Source organism: Syngnathoides biaculeatus, chromosome 9 (genome assembly GCF_019802595.1).
Source record: "Syngnathoides biaculeatus isolate LvHL_M chromosome 9, ASM1980259v1, whole genome shotgun sequence".
In the NCBI taxonomy this organism is placed as follows: Eukaryota; Metazoa; Chordata; class Actinopteri; order Syngnathiformes; family Syngnathidae; genus Syngnathoides; species Syngnathoides biaculeatus.
This window is the reverse complement of record NC_084648.1, coordinates 22,886,122-22,903,101: the sequence shown is the minus strand read 5'-3', so window position 1 is coordinate 22,903,101 and position 16,980 is coordinate 22,886,122. Positions and strand designations below refer to the sequence as shown.

Here is a 16,980-nt window from a genome sequence, read left to right as displayed (position 1 = left end):
CCAGGCTTTAGACTATAGTGATGATGAGAAGGAGCAGCAAGCTAAGAGGAGAGTGAAAAACCACAAAAAGCAGCACAACAGCACAGGTAATAATAGAGGGTGGCCAAATATGCAGTATGTTGTCCTGTTACTTGTTTGGAAGAATGTCTTTCTGTCTCGTTATAGGAGGTCTTACACTGGACACTCAGCATCACCTTGTAACATCAAGATATACAGGGTCTCTGATCAGAGACCATAATGTAAACGACAACCAACCACCATTTTGTTTCTCACATCAGCGACCCCTGCACACAAATGTTTCTTCCGGGTTCCATGCTCCTCTGTGCATTTATCCACCTGATCCTCCTTCCTCACTCACCTTCCCTCCCTGCCCACCTCCATCATTTTTTAGTGCATCATATACCTCTCAACTCTGGCAACCAAACTCTGTTCCATTTTCAAAATTCCCTCCTTTTCCTCCTCCTCAGTGAGATCCAATATTGCATTGCTGTAGTTGTCATATATATGTATGTGAATATATATATATATATATATATATATATATATATATTCCCTCACACACAAGGATTGTGAATTGCCCAATAAAAGATTCATACAGACTCTTTTTCTGACTATAAATGAAATTTGAGTTATTTTGGTTGTGTGTGTGTGTGTGTGTGTGTGTGTGTGTGTGTGTGTGTGTGTGTGTGTGTGTGTGGTGTGTGTGTGTGTGTGTGTGTGTGTGTGTGTGTGTGTGTGTGTGTGGTGTGTGTGTGTGTGTGTGTGTGTGTGTGTATATATATATATATATATCAGTAATTCACATTTGACAAAAGCAACCCCGCTCGCAAATCTGTAGTCGAGCATGAAAAATCTGTATAAAACTATATAGACATTCTCAGTGCACATGAAAGCTAATCCAGCGCAATGAACCACAACCTGACTTTTTTTTTCTTTTTTTTTTTTTTTTTTTTTTAAACACGGAAGCACACAGTCTCCTGCTGTTTATCTGACTGCGCACCCCTTCAGCAGGGGTACACTCATAATTACAAATTCTGTACAACAACACAGTCTGGGCTGCATAAAGCATGCTACTTATGTTTACGCTTGATAATAATGGTAAAAGTTACAAAAAAAAAGTGCTGTTGCTTTAATGAATGTCTGTGTATGAGAATTACAAATAAAAAGTGGTGAAACTAGATGAGATTTTTTTTTTTTTTAGTAATAAATGGTCTGGTCTGAAGCCAAAGTAGAAAGTACAGAATGAGATGGTGTCTGTTAAAATCCCACCTTGGTAGAGCCTGATCGAGGATGAAAGCACAGACAATACAGTACACTAAAAACTAATTCTGTATTTATATATAGGAGGCAACATAACATTAACCTTAAAACTCTTTGGGAGCATCATTGACCTTTCAACATGCATTTCTAAAAATATTCCGCAAGCAATAATTCAGTTTTGCACCAAGAAAAAAAAGACATGAATATCAATGTGGCTTTAAAAAAAAAGAAAAAGCTGCAAATGACCTTTCAAATTTATAGTTCATAGTTGGCTTGGCTTAGTGACAGTCACTCACATTTGATGAGGGCGACTGTGCTCGCGTGCCTTCGTACTCTCAAATCTGCACAGTCTGGCACCAAAAATCACGTGCGTAAAATTTGTTACGAGTAGAAAAAATAGATATTGAAAGACGTCACTTATTTTGTGTAGTCGTGACATTAATTTACGTGTAACGTTAACTAAACAAGCCTGCTCCTAAATGATGAGTGATGCCACAAGCGGATGTTCAGCGCTTCTTCACTTACTGCAAACACATTTACGTTAAAAGTCATCAACATAATGAGCCATGTCAAAGGAAATTCAGTTACACCAGGGGTGATTAATGGGTCAATCGCGAGGCAGTTTTGGGTGATGGTGTGACGGCGTGCCCCCCCAAAAGGCGTTCAACTGTAATCCACCTCGTCGCTTGATTCGGGTGTGGCCAATACGTCGACACACGCACATAAAGGCGGATTCTAGCAAGCCGGCCTGCTATTTAGGGCAGTCACAGCAGAGTGTGCATGCAAACCCCCCGCTAACTATGATACGTATAAGATTGTGATTTACTTTGACTTTCATTAATGACAATATCGATACCGCCTTAATTCCGCTAGATTATAACAATACATCACGATTGCCAACAGGAATGTTTGTTACAATGTATCGCAAGCTTGTTTCCACTAACACCAATTGTGTTGCACTAAATTTTTAGCATTTTCAAAACATTGCGGGTATAGACTGTTCGTGTTTATTCCTTGACAGGCTAGTGCATTTAAGTTTTCTTCAGATAAAGTTTGTCAGATCAAGAATTTTTGATTCAAAATTTTAAATACCTTTTTATATCATGCCCTCCTAATATCAGATGAAATTAACATTTCTGAGTTTAAGTTTTTCTGTTGGAGTTATGTATTTATTTTATTTTTAATTCACAGTTATGTTATATTACTTAAGTTGTTTTAAGATCTTGAGATTCCATCGCTAATAACACCGGTAACTTTATCTGCGAGCTTGACTGACCACACCCGTACATTTTTCAAATGTAACTGGATATATATATATATATATATATATATATATATATATATATATATATATATAGGGTGAAGAAAATAAGTATTTCAAAACTCTATATTACAAGTTCTCCCACTTGGAAATCATGGAGGGATCTGAAATTTTCATCGTAGGTGCATGTCCACTGTGTGAGAGATCTAAAAACAAAAATCCAGAAATCAAAATGTATGATTTTTTTTAAAAAAGATTTGTGTGACACAGCTGCAGATAAGTATTTGAACACCTGCCCATCAGCTAGAATTCTGAATTCTTAAAGACCTGTTAGTCTGCCTTTAAAAGTCCACCTCCACACCATGTATTATCCTGACTCAAATGAACCTGTGGGAGGTCGTTAGCTGCATAAAGACACTTCTCCACCCCATACAATCAGTAAGACTCAAACTGGCCAAGACCAAAGAGCTGTCCAAAGACTCCAGAGACAAAATGGTACAACTCCACATGGCTGGAGGGGGGCTACGGAGAAATTGCCAAGCAGCTTGGTGAAATAAGGTCCACTGTTGGAGCAATCATGAGAAAATGGAAGAAGCTAACTATCACGGTTAATCTCAATCGGAGTGGAGCCCCAGGAGTCATGGGAAACTTTTGTGGTCAGTTGAGACCAAACTTGAACTTTTTGGTCATAATTCTTAACCGTTTTTGGAGGAAGACCATTGATGAGTTCCACCCCAATAACACCATGCCGACTGTGAAGTATGGGGGTGGTAGCATCGTGCTTTGGGGGTGTTTTTCTGCACATGGGACAGGATGACTCCACTGTGTTCAGGAGAGGATGACTGCGGCCATGTATTGTGAGATTTTGGGGAACAACCTCTTTCCCTCAGTCAGAGCATTGAAGATGGGTCGTGGCTGGGTCTTACAACATTACAATGACCTGAAGCACACAGCCAGGCAAACCAAGGAGTGTCTCCGTAAGAAGCAGATCAACGTTCTGGTGTGGCCTAGCCAGTCTCCAGACCTAAACCCAATAGAAAATCGCAGGCACATTGAGACAAATAACCGCACTCACAATCACACCTAGGGGCAATTTAGAGTGTGCAATTAATGTTGCATGTTTTTGGAATGTGGGAGGAAACCGGAGTGCCCGGAGAAAACCCATGCAGGGACGGGGAGAACATGCATACTCCACACAGGTGGGTCTGGGATTGAATCCACGACCTCAGAACTGTGACGCCAACGCTTTTTCAGCTGATCCATGTATATATAAACACACACACACGCAAACACAAAGATTGTGAATTGCACACAAAAAAGATTAATACGGCCCCTTTTTCTATGACTATAAATGAGCACTGAATTGTTCTGTTAATAGATGGAACTTTTTTTTAGTAGACAAATTTGTTTGACTTGAGAGTTTTTGTTTGTGAAATAAACTTTGTATTGAGCCATTTTTCCTTTCTCACTTTTGTGTCAGGCTGGTGCTAGTTTGTGCTCATGTTTTTAACATTTTTTTCAAGATGATGCTTTTTTTGAGCATGTGTTTGTGTACAATGCAGTCATTGTGTGGTTCAAAGCCCAAATACTGTACTGTGTAATGAGATGCAAAAATCATCAAGTAACACTGGTCTTGCATAGCTATTTTCATTCTTGACAACAAAAATGTTAAAGAAAGATGTGTGAAAACTCCACAAAAAATCTAAATAGCAGGCGTATGTAACAAATATAAAGCGCATCTTTTTCTCAAATGGGACAAATAACGTCTGAAAAACAAGTGTCATAAATGCTTGTGACAGGAAGGATATGGTGGAACATTTCCTTGCGTACATCAGAAACAATGTATGTTACTGCTTCTGCTTCAACATGGCTGTGGTGTTTAATTCTAATGGTCCTCAAGTTAGAATTGTAGTTGATAAATATGAGCAATTTCCCAAATATGGACAAGCAGAGACAAGAGAAAATACTCTGCCAAGTAGGTAAAATTAACTAATTATTTGTTAGTTTCGAGTTTGCTTGATATCTGTATTGGATAGTTTAATTTCCTCATTCTCTTGATAGTTTAGAATTCTTTATATATATTTTTTGTTTGATATTTAACTGTATGTATATCTTTTGGCAGAATCAAAACATATCTCTGTGGTTCTGGTGGGCTTTGGGCTGCTGTGTGTTCTTCAAGCAGTTCTCAACATCACACTAAGACTGAGTAACAGTGAGCTACCTCATAAATGTTGCATTTTTTTCTTTCATTTCTCTATTACTGGTGATTAAGGATCAATATTGAATTACAAGCATTGACACCAATACTTTTGCATCAAAATATTGTCACCCATGTTTCTTGTTTTCATTTAATCGCTTTGAGTGCTTGATATGCATGCTAATTTTTGTGTGTATCTCAGTGAGGTTAGTGGGAAATGCAATGTGTTTGTCATTCAATTAAAAAAAATGAAATGTCTAAAAACTGCACTGATAGATTTCTAACAAAAACATTTTGACAAAGCCTAAATTCATCTCAGGAAAGTAAAATATAAAGAAAGAATCAGAAGGATTTTGGATAACACTGGACCCAACATGATTTTTCCGTTTTGTTTAACTTTAAATTTTATTTTTTTGGGGGGCACCAACCCCGAACACATTCGCGGTTGTTACCTCCTTTATATATATATATATATATATATATATTTTTTTTTTTTTTTTTTTTGTGTGGGTGTGCGTGTGTGTATGTGTGTTTGTGTTTGCAGTGAAGAAAATTAGTATTTGAACACCCTGCTATATTGCAAGTTCTCCCACTAAGAAATCATGGAGGGGTATGAAATTCTCATCGTACATGCATGTCCACTGTGGGAGAGATTATCTAAAAAGAAATATCCAGAAATCACAATGTATATATTTTTAATGAATTATTTGTGTGATACAGCTGCAAATAAGTATTTGAACACCTGTCCATCAGCTAGAATTCTAACCCTCTAAGACCTGTTAGTCCGCCTTTAAAAGTCCACCTCCACTCCATGTATTATCCTGAATCAGCACACACTGCAGGAGGGATTTCGTCCCACTCCTCCACACAGATCTTTTCTAGATCATACAGGTTTCTGGGCTGTCACTGAGAAACAAGGAGTTTCAGCTCCCTCCAAAGATTTTCTATTGGGTTTAAGTCAAGCCACGCCAGAACCTTTATATGCTTCTTACGGAGCTACTCCTTGGTTTTCCTGGCTGTGTCCTTTGGGTCATTGTCATGTTGAAAGACCTAGCCATGACCCATCTTCAATGCTCTGACTGAGGGAAAGTGGTTGTTCCCTGAAATCTCACAATACATGGTCGCGGTAATCGACTCCTTAATACAGCGCAGTTGTCCTGTCCCATGTGCAGAAAAACACACCCAAAGCATGATACTACCACCCCCATGCTTCACAGTAGGGATGGTGTTCTTAGGATGGAACTCATCATTCGTCTTCCTCCAAACACGGTTAGAGGAATTATGACCAAAGAGTTCCATTTTGGTCTCATCTCACCACAAAACTTTCTCCCATGACTCCTCTGTATCATCCAAATGGTCATTGGCAAACTTAAGGGGAACCTTCCATGCCATGCAGCACTTCAAACCATTACGTCACCTTGGAAACGGTGGTCCCAGGTCTTTTCAGGTAATTGACCAAGTCCTGTCGTCTTGTCCTGGGCTGATTGCTCACCTTTCTAAGGATCATTGAGACCCCAAGAGGTAATATCTTGCATGGGGCTCCACTCCGATTGAGATTGACCCTCATGTTTAGCTTCTTCCATTTTCTAATGATTGCTCCAAAGTGGACCTTTTTTCACCAAGCTGCTTGGCAATTTCTCCGTAGCCCATTCCAGCCATGTGCAGTTGTACAATTTTGTCTCTGGTGTCTTTGGACAGTGCTTTGGTCTTGGCCATGTTACAAGTTTGAGTCTTATTGATTGTATGGGGTGGACAATTATCTTTATGCAGCTAATGACCTCACACAAGTGCAACTGATTCAGGATAATATATGAAGTGGAGGTGGACTTATAAAGGCGAAGTAACAGGTCTCTGAGGATCAGAATTCTAGCTGATAGACAGGTGTTCAAATACTTACTTGCAGCTGTATCACACAAATAAATCGTTAAAAAAAATCATGGATTGTGATTTCTGGATTTTTTTTTTAGATTATATCTCTCACAGTGGATATACACCTACGATGAAAATTTCAGACCCCTCCATGATTTCTAAGTGGGAGAACTTGCAATATAGCAGGGTGTTCATAGATAGATATGTATGTGTGTGTGTGTATGCGTGTCTGTGCGTGGAAGGGAACCACAGAGTTTGCTCTCCACAGTCACTTTGTCTAGTTCAGGGGTGCTCATGTGTCTCAGCTTTCGTCGATTGCGTGACGACTTGCCCCCAAAAATAAAAAGACATCAACCTATCATCCATCTCGTCGCTTGATTCAATTTTGGCAGATATGTCGATCGCACGCACATGGAGATGCGTTCTAGCAAGCTGGCCTCCTATTTACAGTCTCTCTTTTGCTTTCTCCACGGTAGTCGCAGCAATGAGTCAATAGATTGCGACAGGCTGGCTGCTTGAAAAGTAGATCTTGGGATAAAAAAGTCTGGCACCCCTGGTCTAGTTTTTCAAGGGCTTCCTCCCAGTGGGACGTGCCTAGAACACCTCGCCAGGGAGGCATCTGACCAGCATCAAATGGCAAAGCCACCTCATCTGACTCCTAACGATTTGAAGAAGGAGCAGCTTGATTCTGAGTGCCTTCCAGAGACTGAGCCCTATCGCTTAGGGATGAGCCCAGACACCCTGTTGAGGAAAACTTCTTTTGGCTTCTTGTATCCACTAACGTATTCTATTGATCACGACCCACAACTCAAGAACATAGGTGAGGGTAGGACTGTAGATCGACTGGGAAATGAAGAACTTCTTTTTTCAGCTCACCTCATTTACCACAAGAGACCGCAGAACGCATCACTGTAGACAAAGTGCAAACCCTCTACCTTCTTCTGTCACTTATGAGTAAGACCCCAAGATACAGTGCCGTGAAAAAGATTTGTCCCTCTCCCGATTTTTTTTCCTCATGTCTACCACACACAAATGTTTCAAATCATCAAACCAGTTTTAATATCACTCAGAGATTACCCAAGGAAATACAAAATGCAGTTTTATAATGACAAATCAATTAAGGCACACAAAAATCCAAACTTTTCAGACACTTTGTGAAAAAATTATTTCCCCCTGAACCTAATAATGGGCTGTGCCTTGGCAACAATAATTTAAATCAAGTGTTTGTGATAATTAGTGATGAGTCTTTCACATCGCTCTGGGGGAATTTTGTACCAACTTTGCTCTAGAGAATAGTTTCAACTTTGCCATATTGGAGGGTTTTCTAGCATGAACTGTGCGTTTAAGGTTACACCTCAGAATCTCAGTTGGATTTAAATCCGGACTTTAACTTGGCCACTCCAAATTTTTTTTTTTTTTTGGGAGACTTTCAGAGGTTGACTTGGTGGTCTGTTTCGGATCGTTGTCCTGCTGCATGATGCAAGATTGCTTTAGTTTGAGGGCTTAAAGTGGTGGCCTGACGTTCTCCTTCAGGATTTTCTGGAGTTCATTGTTCCATCAATCGCAGCAAGTTGTCCTGGTCCTGAGGCAGCAAAGCAGCCTAGGACCATCACACTGCCACCACCATACTTCACTGTTGTCGTAATGTTCTTTTTATCTAATCCTGTGCCCTATTTACGCCAGATATAAAAAGCCACACACCTTCCAAAAAGTTCAATTTTTAACTCATCAGTACACGGAATGTTTCTCCAAAAGTCTTGAGGATCATTAAGATGATTTTGGCAAATATGAAACAAGCCTATTTGGTGTAGGGGTTTTCACCTGGTAAGTCTCCCATGGATGCCATTTTGGGCCAGTTTCTTTCAAATGGGAGGGTCATGAACACTGACCTGAACTGAGGCCAGGGAGCCCAGCAGGTCTTTACATGTTGTTTGAGGTTTTTTTTTTTTGTGTGACCTAGATGAGGTTCGTTGCACTCTTGGAGAAATTTTAGTTAATCTACTCCTGGGATGGTTTGCTAGTGTTCCCCATTTTCTCCATTTATGGATAATGGCTATGACAGTGGTTCATTTGAGCCCCAAAGCCTTGGAAATGGATCTGTAACCTTTTCCAGACTGATCAGTTTCAATCACTCTTTTCTCATTTCTTCTTGAATTTCTTTTAATCTTGGCATGCTTGAATGGGTTCTTGAGATCTTGTAGCCTACATCACGTTCTCTGACATTCTTTTTATGTGATTCAACAATTATGGTGTTAATCAGGTTTGGGTGTGGCTTGTGAAATTGAACTCACCTTTCCCAAATTTGTAGTTACAGTGACTTTGTGGTTTAACAAGGGGAGGGAGCTATGTCTTTTCAGAGACTTTTCAGAGGTTTTTTTTTTTTTTTTTTTTTTTTGGTGCTTAAATTAAATTGTCATTTGAAATATGCATTTTGTATTTCCTTTGGTTTTCTGTGAGGGACATTAGAATTGGTTTGATTTGAAACTTTTGTGTGTGATAAATTTGTCCAAAAAAAAAAATCAGAAATTAGGAAAGTAATACTAATACTTTTTTCACGGCACTGTACTTAAACTACTTCACTTGGGACAGGAGCTCTTCCTTGACACAGAGAGCACACACCATTAGGCGGGGGACAAAATCAGAATCAGCTTTAATAGCTACGTATGTAACAATACACAAGCACATTGTTTCCAGCAGTTGGTGCTACCCTGGTACGACTTTCATGTTGAGGACTAAGAAGAAGAACAAACAAAAAAGAATGAAGAGCAATAGACATTAAATTAATAGGAACTATTCCTGGTAAGAGTCACTGTTGTGCAAGATGCCGAGTCGTCTTCATTTAGAGCAGTTAAGAGTGCGTTAAAGCCCTACATCGCAGACAAACTCAAGGCCCGGGCGCCAGATCTGGCCCGCCATATGATTTTATGTGGCCCGCAAAGTAAACTCTAGTGTGTCAATTTCCATGGTTCTTATAAAAAATCTGTACCAAAAGTTCAAATTGTCATATATCATAAATGATAAATTTGAGATATTACAAGCATTTTTGTGTTACCAAACGTGAGTAGTTGAAAAACACATTACCCTTAATTTCCCCAAAACTATTTCATAAATTGATTATGTAAATATGATGAGATGATTACATATTTTTGTTCCACAGTGGTTAGAGCATTGATTTGATAAACCAGGGGTGAGTTCGTATCTCACTGGGGCCTCTACTCCCCAAGAGGGGTTGCATCAGAAGGGCATCCAGCATAAAAACTGTGCCAAACAAATATGAGTGTTGATCTGAGATGGCACGCTGTGGCGACCCCTAACGGGACAAGCTGAACGAAACTTACTTACTTACCTACTTTGTAGTCATAATGGCCATCTAAGGGAAACCGGGACAACAATGTGGCCCCCGAGAAAAATGACTTTGACACCCCTGCCCCACATGATGTTATTAAATGGCGTGCCCTTATTTGTTCATAGTTCACCATTGTAGTCCAGTGCACTGACAATTGTGCAAAGGAAGCAGTTTAAAGTCTAAGACGAATCATGCGATAGTCTACAGAATATTTTACTTATACGAATACTGATCGGACCAACTGGATGTGAGGGTGTGTCCCAACAACGGCGCAAGGCAGAAAATAGTAGGTTCGCTGATCAAGAATTTAATGACTTAATTGCAACAGGGAACAAACTGTTTGAATGCCTGCTCGTTTTGGTTTGCATTATCGGTAGCACCTACCCAACAGAAGGAACTGGAAGAGTTTGTGGCCAGGATGTTGAGGGTCATAAAGGATTCTGCTCACTCTGGTCATAGTTCGTGTGGCGTGCAAATATTCAATAGTGGCGAGGTTGGTGCAGACAATCTTTTGAGCAGTTTTGATTGACTGTTTCAGTCAGAGTTTGGCCTTTTTTGGCAGCCTAAACCCAGACTGCAATGGAGGTACACAGTACGGATTTGATTGCTGCTGTGTAGAACTGTCTCAGCAGGTCTTGTGACAGGCTGTGCTTCCTCAGAAGTACATCCTTTCTGGGCTTTTTTTGAGGATGGAGTTGATGTTCGTTTCCCACATCAGGTCCTGTGAGTCTGTAATTCCCAAGAACTTGAAGGTCTCGACGGTTGACAGAAGACAGTTAGAGAGCGTGAGGGGCAGCTGTGGTGAAGATTGCCTCCTGAAGTCCACAATCATTTCTACTGTCTTTAGTGTTCAACACTAGGTTGTGTTGGCCACACCAAACCTCCAATCTCGCCAGTTCTTGTCAATATGCAGACTCGTCGCAGACTTTGATGAGGCCAATGACTGTGGTGTCATCTGCAAACTTCAGGAGTTTTAAAGCCGGGTGCCTAAAAGTGCAGTCATTTGTGTAGAATGAGAAGAGCAGAGGGTAGAGGACACAATGTTGGAGTGCCCCAGTGCTGATAGTGCGTGTGGATGAGGTGGTGTCCCCCAGCCGCACCTGCTGTGTCCTGCCCGTCTGGAAGTTGTCGAGCCACTGGGAGATGCCAGGCGAGATGCTTAGCTGGAGTAGTTTGGAGGAGAGGAGTTCAGTAATGATTGTGTTAAACGCAGAGCTGAAGTCCATGAACAGGATCCTTGCTGTCGAGATGTTCAAAGATGAAGTGCAGACCCATGTTGACGGCATCATCCAGATATCCGTGAATTCATCAAGGCTGCTCGCTGAATTTTCTAAGACACTCCAGTCTGTGTAGTCAAAACAGCATTTAAGTTGTAATTTTGCCTCGTTGGTCCTATTTTTAACTGATTTTACCAAAGGTTTTGCGCACTTAATTGCTTCCATTTAAAAGAAAATGCCAAGATTCCTATCTGTGTTATAGGTTCCTTGCAACAGGTGATTAACAAGCCCCACACCTATGGCGTCATGTCGCTATCAAAACAACGAGAACTCAAAAGTGAGAGGTGCTAATGTAAAACTGAGCAAACATTTTAATTGTATGCACTCTCACGCTCTTCTTTATATTGCAACCTGACGCCATACTGTGTTTTGGTAGCAACCTCGTGGCATACATTTGCAGCAAACCATTCGGAGTGGCCGGAGTAAAAAAAGGTTGACAAAAATTCTGCTTTCGCCGACCACAATCTAAAGAATAAACGAAATGGCAGGGGACATCGAGGCACAGTTACTTGAGAGGGAAAAGGCTATGCATTATGGTGAGTGGAATTTAAATTAATTTTTTCAGACAATCGTGTGAATGTATTTTTGCCGTGCGTTTTCTGCATGCGTGAGTGTGTGCGTGTGTGTGTGCGTTCATGTGCTTGTGTGTGTGTGTGGTGAAAAATAATGGCAGAAGAGTAAAAGTGCTCCAAAGTAAGACTGGACATGATGCTACTGGATTCCACTGATCCACATCTAGCCCAGACTGCCCCAATCTTAGACACCGGGAGGAAGTGGACTCACTGGCTGCAACTGAACAGGCAAAGGCAGCACTCAGACACAAGGACATCATTGGCCGAGTGTGGAGGGAAGGATGATGACCTGGAAAGAGCTGTGGGAGATGGAGGTATTCAGGGCAAACTTTACCATCTGAGCTGTATATGATGTCTTGCCTTCTCCTGCGGACCTAAACCAGTGGTATGCTAAAGATCCCAAGTGCCTGTTATACCCAAGTCCTGCAACACTGAAGCACGTCCTGGTTGGTTGCAAGACAAGCCTTTACTCAAGGCTGTTACAGCTGGTGGCACAACCAACTGCTGAAGTGTCTTGCTGGTGTTCTGGAGAACCAGCGGATGAAAGGCCTTCCACCCTTGTCAGCCAACTGACAACCAAGGCTGTATGTCTGGGATGGGGAGAGTCAAACCGGTCACACCAACAAGCCACCAGACAGCAGAAAGCTGGACAGTGCACGAGACTGGAAGCTGCTGGCAGACCTGGACAAGAAGCTCTGCTCTCCATCTGAGATTGCAACTTCCACCCTACGACCAGATCTACAGTTGTGGTGTGGTCTCCCTCTCTCAAGCTCATCTACATCATCAAACTCACAGTACCCTCACAGGGGGCATTCGAGAAGGCGTATGAATGGAACCGGCTGAGGTATGCAGGACTTGCAGCCTAAGTGCAACAGCAAGGCTGGAAAGCAGAGGTACGCCCAGTGGAAGCAGGCTGCAGAGGATTTATAGCCTCCTCAACATCCAGGCTACTCAGAGAAATAGGAGTCCACGGGAAGGCCCATCGCCAGGCAGTCAGAGATTCTCCAAGGCGGCCAGTGGCTGTGGATAAAGGGAAAAGACCCCGATTGGGCCTTCAAGAGAATTGATGGCACCTAGGGGGTGAACCTGGGACGCTGGGATTCACTGCTGAACCCTCTCAAGAGTTGCGTGGGTCTGTCAGCAAAACACTTGATGACGGAAGGAACCTCACTTGATAACCCGTAGAGTCCCATCACTTAATTGAACATCCCACAGAGCCTCATTGGAGCCAAAATATGCATGAATAGAGGGATGTTAAAGTGTGTGGAATGTCTATCTTCTAACGCAAATGATCTTATCTAGACAAAAATATGTTCAACTGTTCCATTCAATGCATATTATGTTTGATGTTCTTACCAAAAAATAAGTGTTTATGGATTAAAGTCTGCATATTATGTTTGATGTTCTTACCAAAAAATAAGTGTTTATGGATTAAAGTCTGCGAACTATGGCCTAGTTTCTCTTACCTGCAATACGACTCATTTCGTGGGCAGACTTCAGAAATTATGGCTTGGGCTGTTTTGGAATGACGATAAACTGGGAGTCTTTTGTATTCACGCCGAAGAAAAACCCATTTTGAGAATTCCTCAGTGATTGTAAACTAAAACCAATCCGTAAAAATGATGTATTTATATTTTAATTTTATAATTATTATTAGAACTGTGCCAAAACAAGTATGAGGGTTTGTAGCGCCGGAGAAAAGGAGTCGGAGGCGGAGTGTCGGACACAGGAACAGAACTTGCTTTATTGTTCGACATCAAAACACTACTCGCATAACGGCAGGAACTCTGTTAACCTTTTACTCCGGAAGCGCAACAACAAAAACAGTCCGTGCGGAACCCCGCACCCCAACTCGAGGTCCCGCGGGTGAATTATGTAAACACCACAGAAGCCCCCCCAGAATTCACCCATAGTCAAAATCCTTGTGCCGTGGAGGGATGATGACCCGACCCCGGCGGGTGTGCACTGTAGGGGCCGAGGGGGGCGGGGCCGCACTGTCCATTAAGTCACGGGACAAGGGCTCAGGCGGGGTCAAGGGTACCCCGGCAGGCGCAGGGGCACAGGGCAAAGGGGGACGACCCCGGCGCGGGGGGAGGGCCAACCCCAAAGGCTGGGCAATGTCCAGGTGCGCGGGTTTGACCCTGTCCACGGAAACAGTCTCGGGTCTGCCGCCAATGTCCACGAGCACGCTCTTATCCCCGTGCTCCAGGACCCTGAACGGCCCGTCGTATGGGGGCGGAGAGGTCCACGGTGGGCGTCATGACGAACAAACACAAAATCCGCAGAGCGCAGGTGACGGGGCAGCCGGGCAGCTGGGGTGCCATGTTGCGACGTGGGAACCGGCGCGAACCCTTTTGCGGCCTCCAGCAGGGAGGACCGTTGCCTGGCTGCGGACCAGGGCGCTGTGGCGTCCGGGATGAATTCGCCGGGGACCCGCAGTGGCTGGCCGTAGACGAGTTCGGCGGATGAGGACAACAGGTCCTCCTTGGGGGCGCACCTGAGGCCGAGCATGACCCACGGGAGCTTATCCAACCAGTTGCCGTCCGTCAAGCCGGCACGCAGGGCTGCTTTCATGGAGCGGTGGAACCGCTCGCAAAGACCGTTCGCCTGGGGGTGATAGGCGGTAGTGCTGTGCAGCTTGACCCCCAAACTCTCAGTGACTGCGTTCCAGAGTTCAGAGGTAAACTGAGGGCCACGATCTGAGGAAAGGTCACACGGTGTCCCGAAGCGTGCAACCCACGTGCCGATGAACGCCTGGGCCACGTCTGACGACGTTGTCGAGGAGAGGGGAACGGCTTCGGGCCAGCGGGTCGTCCTGTCCACCATGGTGAGCAAGTAGGTGAATCCGTGCGAGGGAGGAAGTGGACCTACCAAGTCGACGTTGACGTGGTCAAACCTCCTCTCGGGGACAGCAAAGGGCTCCAAGGGGGCTTTTGTGTGGCGATGCACCTTAGCCCGCTGACAGGCCACGCACGAGTCGACCCAGGCCTGCACATCTTTCTTGAGACCGCGCCACACGAACTTCTGGGCCACCAGCCTCACGGACGGTTTCCTTCCGGGGTGGGAGAGGTTGTGGACCGCTTCGAAAACAGCTCTTCGCCAGTTTGCAGGGACCAGCGGCCGAGGCTGGTCAGCTGAGAGGTCGCACAGCAACCTGACGCCCGAGTCACCAACCGCGACTTCCTCCAGGCGCAAACCCGTGTCAGAAGTCTTGAGGGCCTGCACCCCGTGGTCCGAGGCCTGGTCTGCGCTCATGCGGGAGTAGTCGAGACCCAGATGCACAGTGCCGACGATCGCCCTGGAGAGGCAGTCCGCGACCACATTGGATTTGCCGGCGATGTGTTGGATGTCCGTAGTGTACTCAGAGATGAACGACAGTTGGTGTTGCTGGCGGGCGGACCATGGCTCGGCCACCTTGGACATGGCGAAAGTGAGGGGTTTATGGTCCACATATGCCGTGAACTCACGGCCTTCCAATAGGGAGCGGAAGTGGCGGATCGCCAGTCAGAGGCCGAGGAGCTCTCTATCGAACGTGCTGTATTTGCGCTCCCTGGGGACCAGTTGACGGCTGAAAAAGGCAAGCGGTTGCCAGGCGCCGCCGACCCACTGTTCGAATACGGCTCCAACAGCGTAGTCCAATGCATCGGTAGTGAGAGCGACAGGGGCCCCGTGGGTCGGGTGGGACAGCATAGCGGCACGACTCAGTGCGGCCTTCGTAGCCTCGAAGGCTTCCATCCTCTCGGCCGTCCATTCAACGTCCCGGTTGGGGGCCTTGTCTTTAAGAGCCTCATAGAGCGGGCGCATGATGTGGGCCGCCCGGCGGATGAACCGGTGGTAGAAAGTCACCATCCCCAGGAACTCCCGGAGGCCCCGAGCCGAGCGAGGTCGGGGAAAAGCGGAGACGGCCTCCACCTTTGCCGGAAGGGGAGCGGCGCCATTCTTGTCTATGAGGTGCCCGAGGAACTGGATAGAGGGCACCCCGAAAACACACTTCGCCGGGTTGATGATCAGGCCATGCTGCTCAAGTCTTGCGAAGAGGTCGCGGAGGTGCATCAGATGTTCATCCTCCGAGGAGCTGGCGACGAGGATGTCATCCAAATAGACGAACACAAATGGCAAGTCCCTGAGCACAGAATCCATTAAACGCTGGAAAGATTGTGCCGCGTTTTTAAGACCAAACGGCATCCTCAGAAACTCGAACAGTCCAAACGGAGTGATTACAGCTGTCTTGGGAACGTCTGAGAGGTGCACGGGGACCTGGTGATACCCGCGCACCAGGTTGACCTTGGAGAACAAGATTTTGCCTGCCAGGTGGGCTGAGAAGTCCTGAATGTGTGGAACAGGGTAGCGGTCGGGCGTAGTGGCGTCGTTAAGGCGGCGGTAGTCACCACACGGTCGCCACCCACCACTCGGTTTAGGGACGATGTGTAGTGGCGAGGCCCACGGGCTATCCGAGCGGCGGACGATGCCCAGACGCTCCATGTTGGCAAACTCGGACTTAGCGACTGCTAGCTTCTCGGGATCAAGCCGTCGGGCCCTCGCGTGGATCGGGGGGCCCTTGGTCTCAATGTGGTGCTCGACCCCATGTTTAGTCGTGGCAGAGGAGAAAGTGGGCCGTGTCAAGCCAGGGAACTCACCAAGGAGGAGTTGGTACTTGGTGCCGTCCGATAGCGAACTGGAGAGACCACCATAAGACGCCTCATTGCGGACGCAGGCGACCGTGGAAAAAGTCAGTGCATCCACCAGACGGCCCCTCTTAACATCCACCAGCAGCCTGTGGGCACAAAAAAAAATCAGCGCCGAGGAGAGGGAATGAGACATCCGCAGTGACAAAGTCCCATGTGAAGCGCTGACTCCCGAAACACAAGTCCACAGTCCTCATGCCATAAGAGCGGATAGGGGAGCCATTAGCGGACAGTAGGGGTGGCCCATGAGTCCCGCCAGCGGCGTCCTCCGCAGTGGCCGTCAGGACGCTCCTCTGGGCGCCGGTGTCGCAAAGGAATTTGCGCCCGGAAAGGTTGTCCTTGACGAACAGCAGCTGGCTCTTCGCGCCCATGCTCACGGCCGCTGCGAAGCGTGGGCTTTGGCGTTTCCCGACGCGTCGTAGTTGCAAGGGGCGCGGCATCTCTTCGCTTTCGCACCGAAACGGGCATGGAAGTAGCACAAGCCTGTGCCAGCACGGCCGTCGGTGCCAAAGG

At 45.3% G+C, this 16,980-nt stretch overlaps 2 protein-coding genes across 3 annotated transcripts in view; one reads left to right on the top strand and one right to left on the bottom strand.

Moving 5' to 3' along the window:
* Positions 1 to 594, top strand: part of naf1 (nuclear assembly factor 1 homolog (S. cerevisiae)) — a 47,268-nt gene extending 46,674 nt beyond the window's left edge. Inside the window, exons 8-9 of one of the 2 annotated variants that reach the window (XM_061830383.1) lie at positions 5 to 86; positions 166 to 594. In XM_061830383.1, the coding sequence (XP_061686367.1) occupies positions 5 to 86; positions 166 to 470 (387 nt within the window). In that variant the 3' untranslated portion in view covers positions 471 to 594. The remainder of the gene's footprint in view (positions 1 to 4; positions 87 to 165) is intronic. The other variant, XM_061830382.1, reaches the window with a different exon arrangement.
* The window catches only part of LOC133506337 (uncharacterized), a 52,627-nt gene extending 41,349 nt beyond the window's left edge, over positions 1 to 11,278 (bottom strand). Inside the window, exon 1 of the mRNA XM_061830381.1 lies at positions 10,318 to 11,278. The gene's annotated coding sequence lies outside the window, so the exon portion shown is untranslated. The remainder of the gene's footprint in view (positions 1 to 10,317) is intronic.
* Positions 11,279 to 16,980: the final 5,702 nt, after the last annotated feature.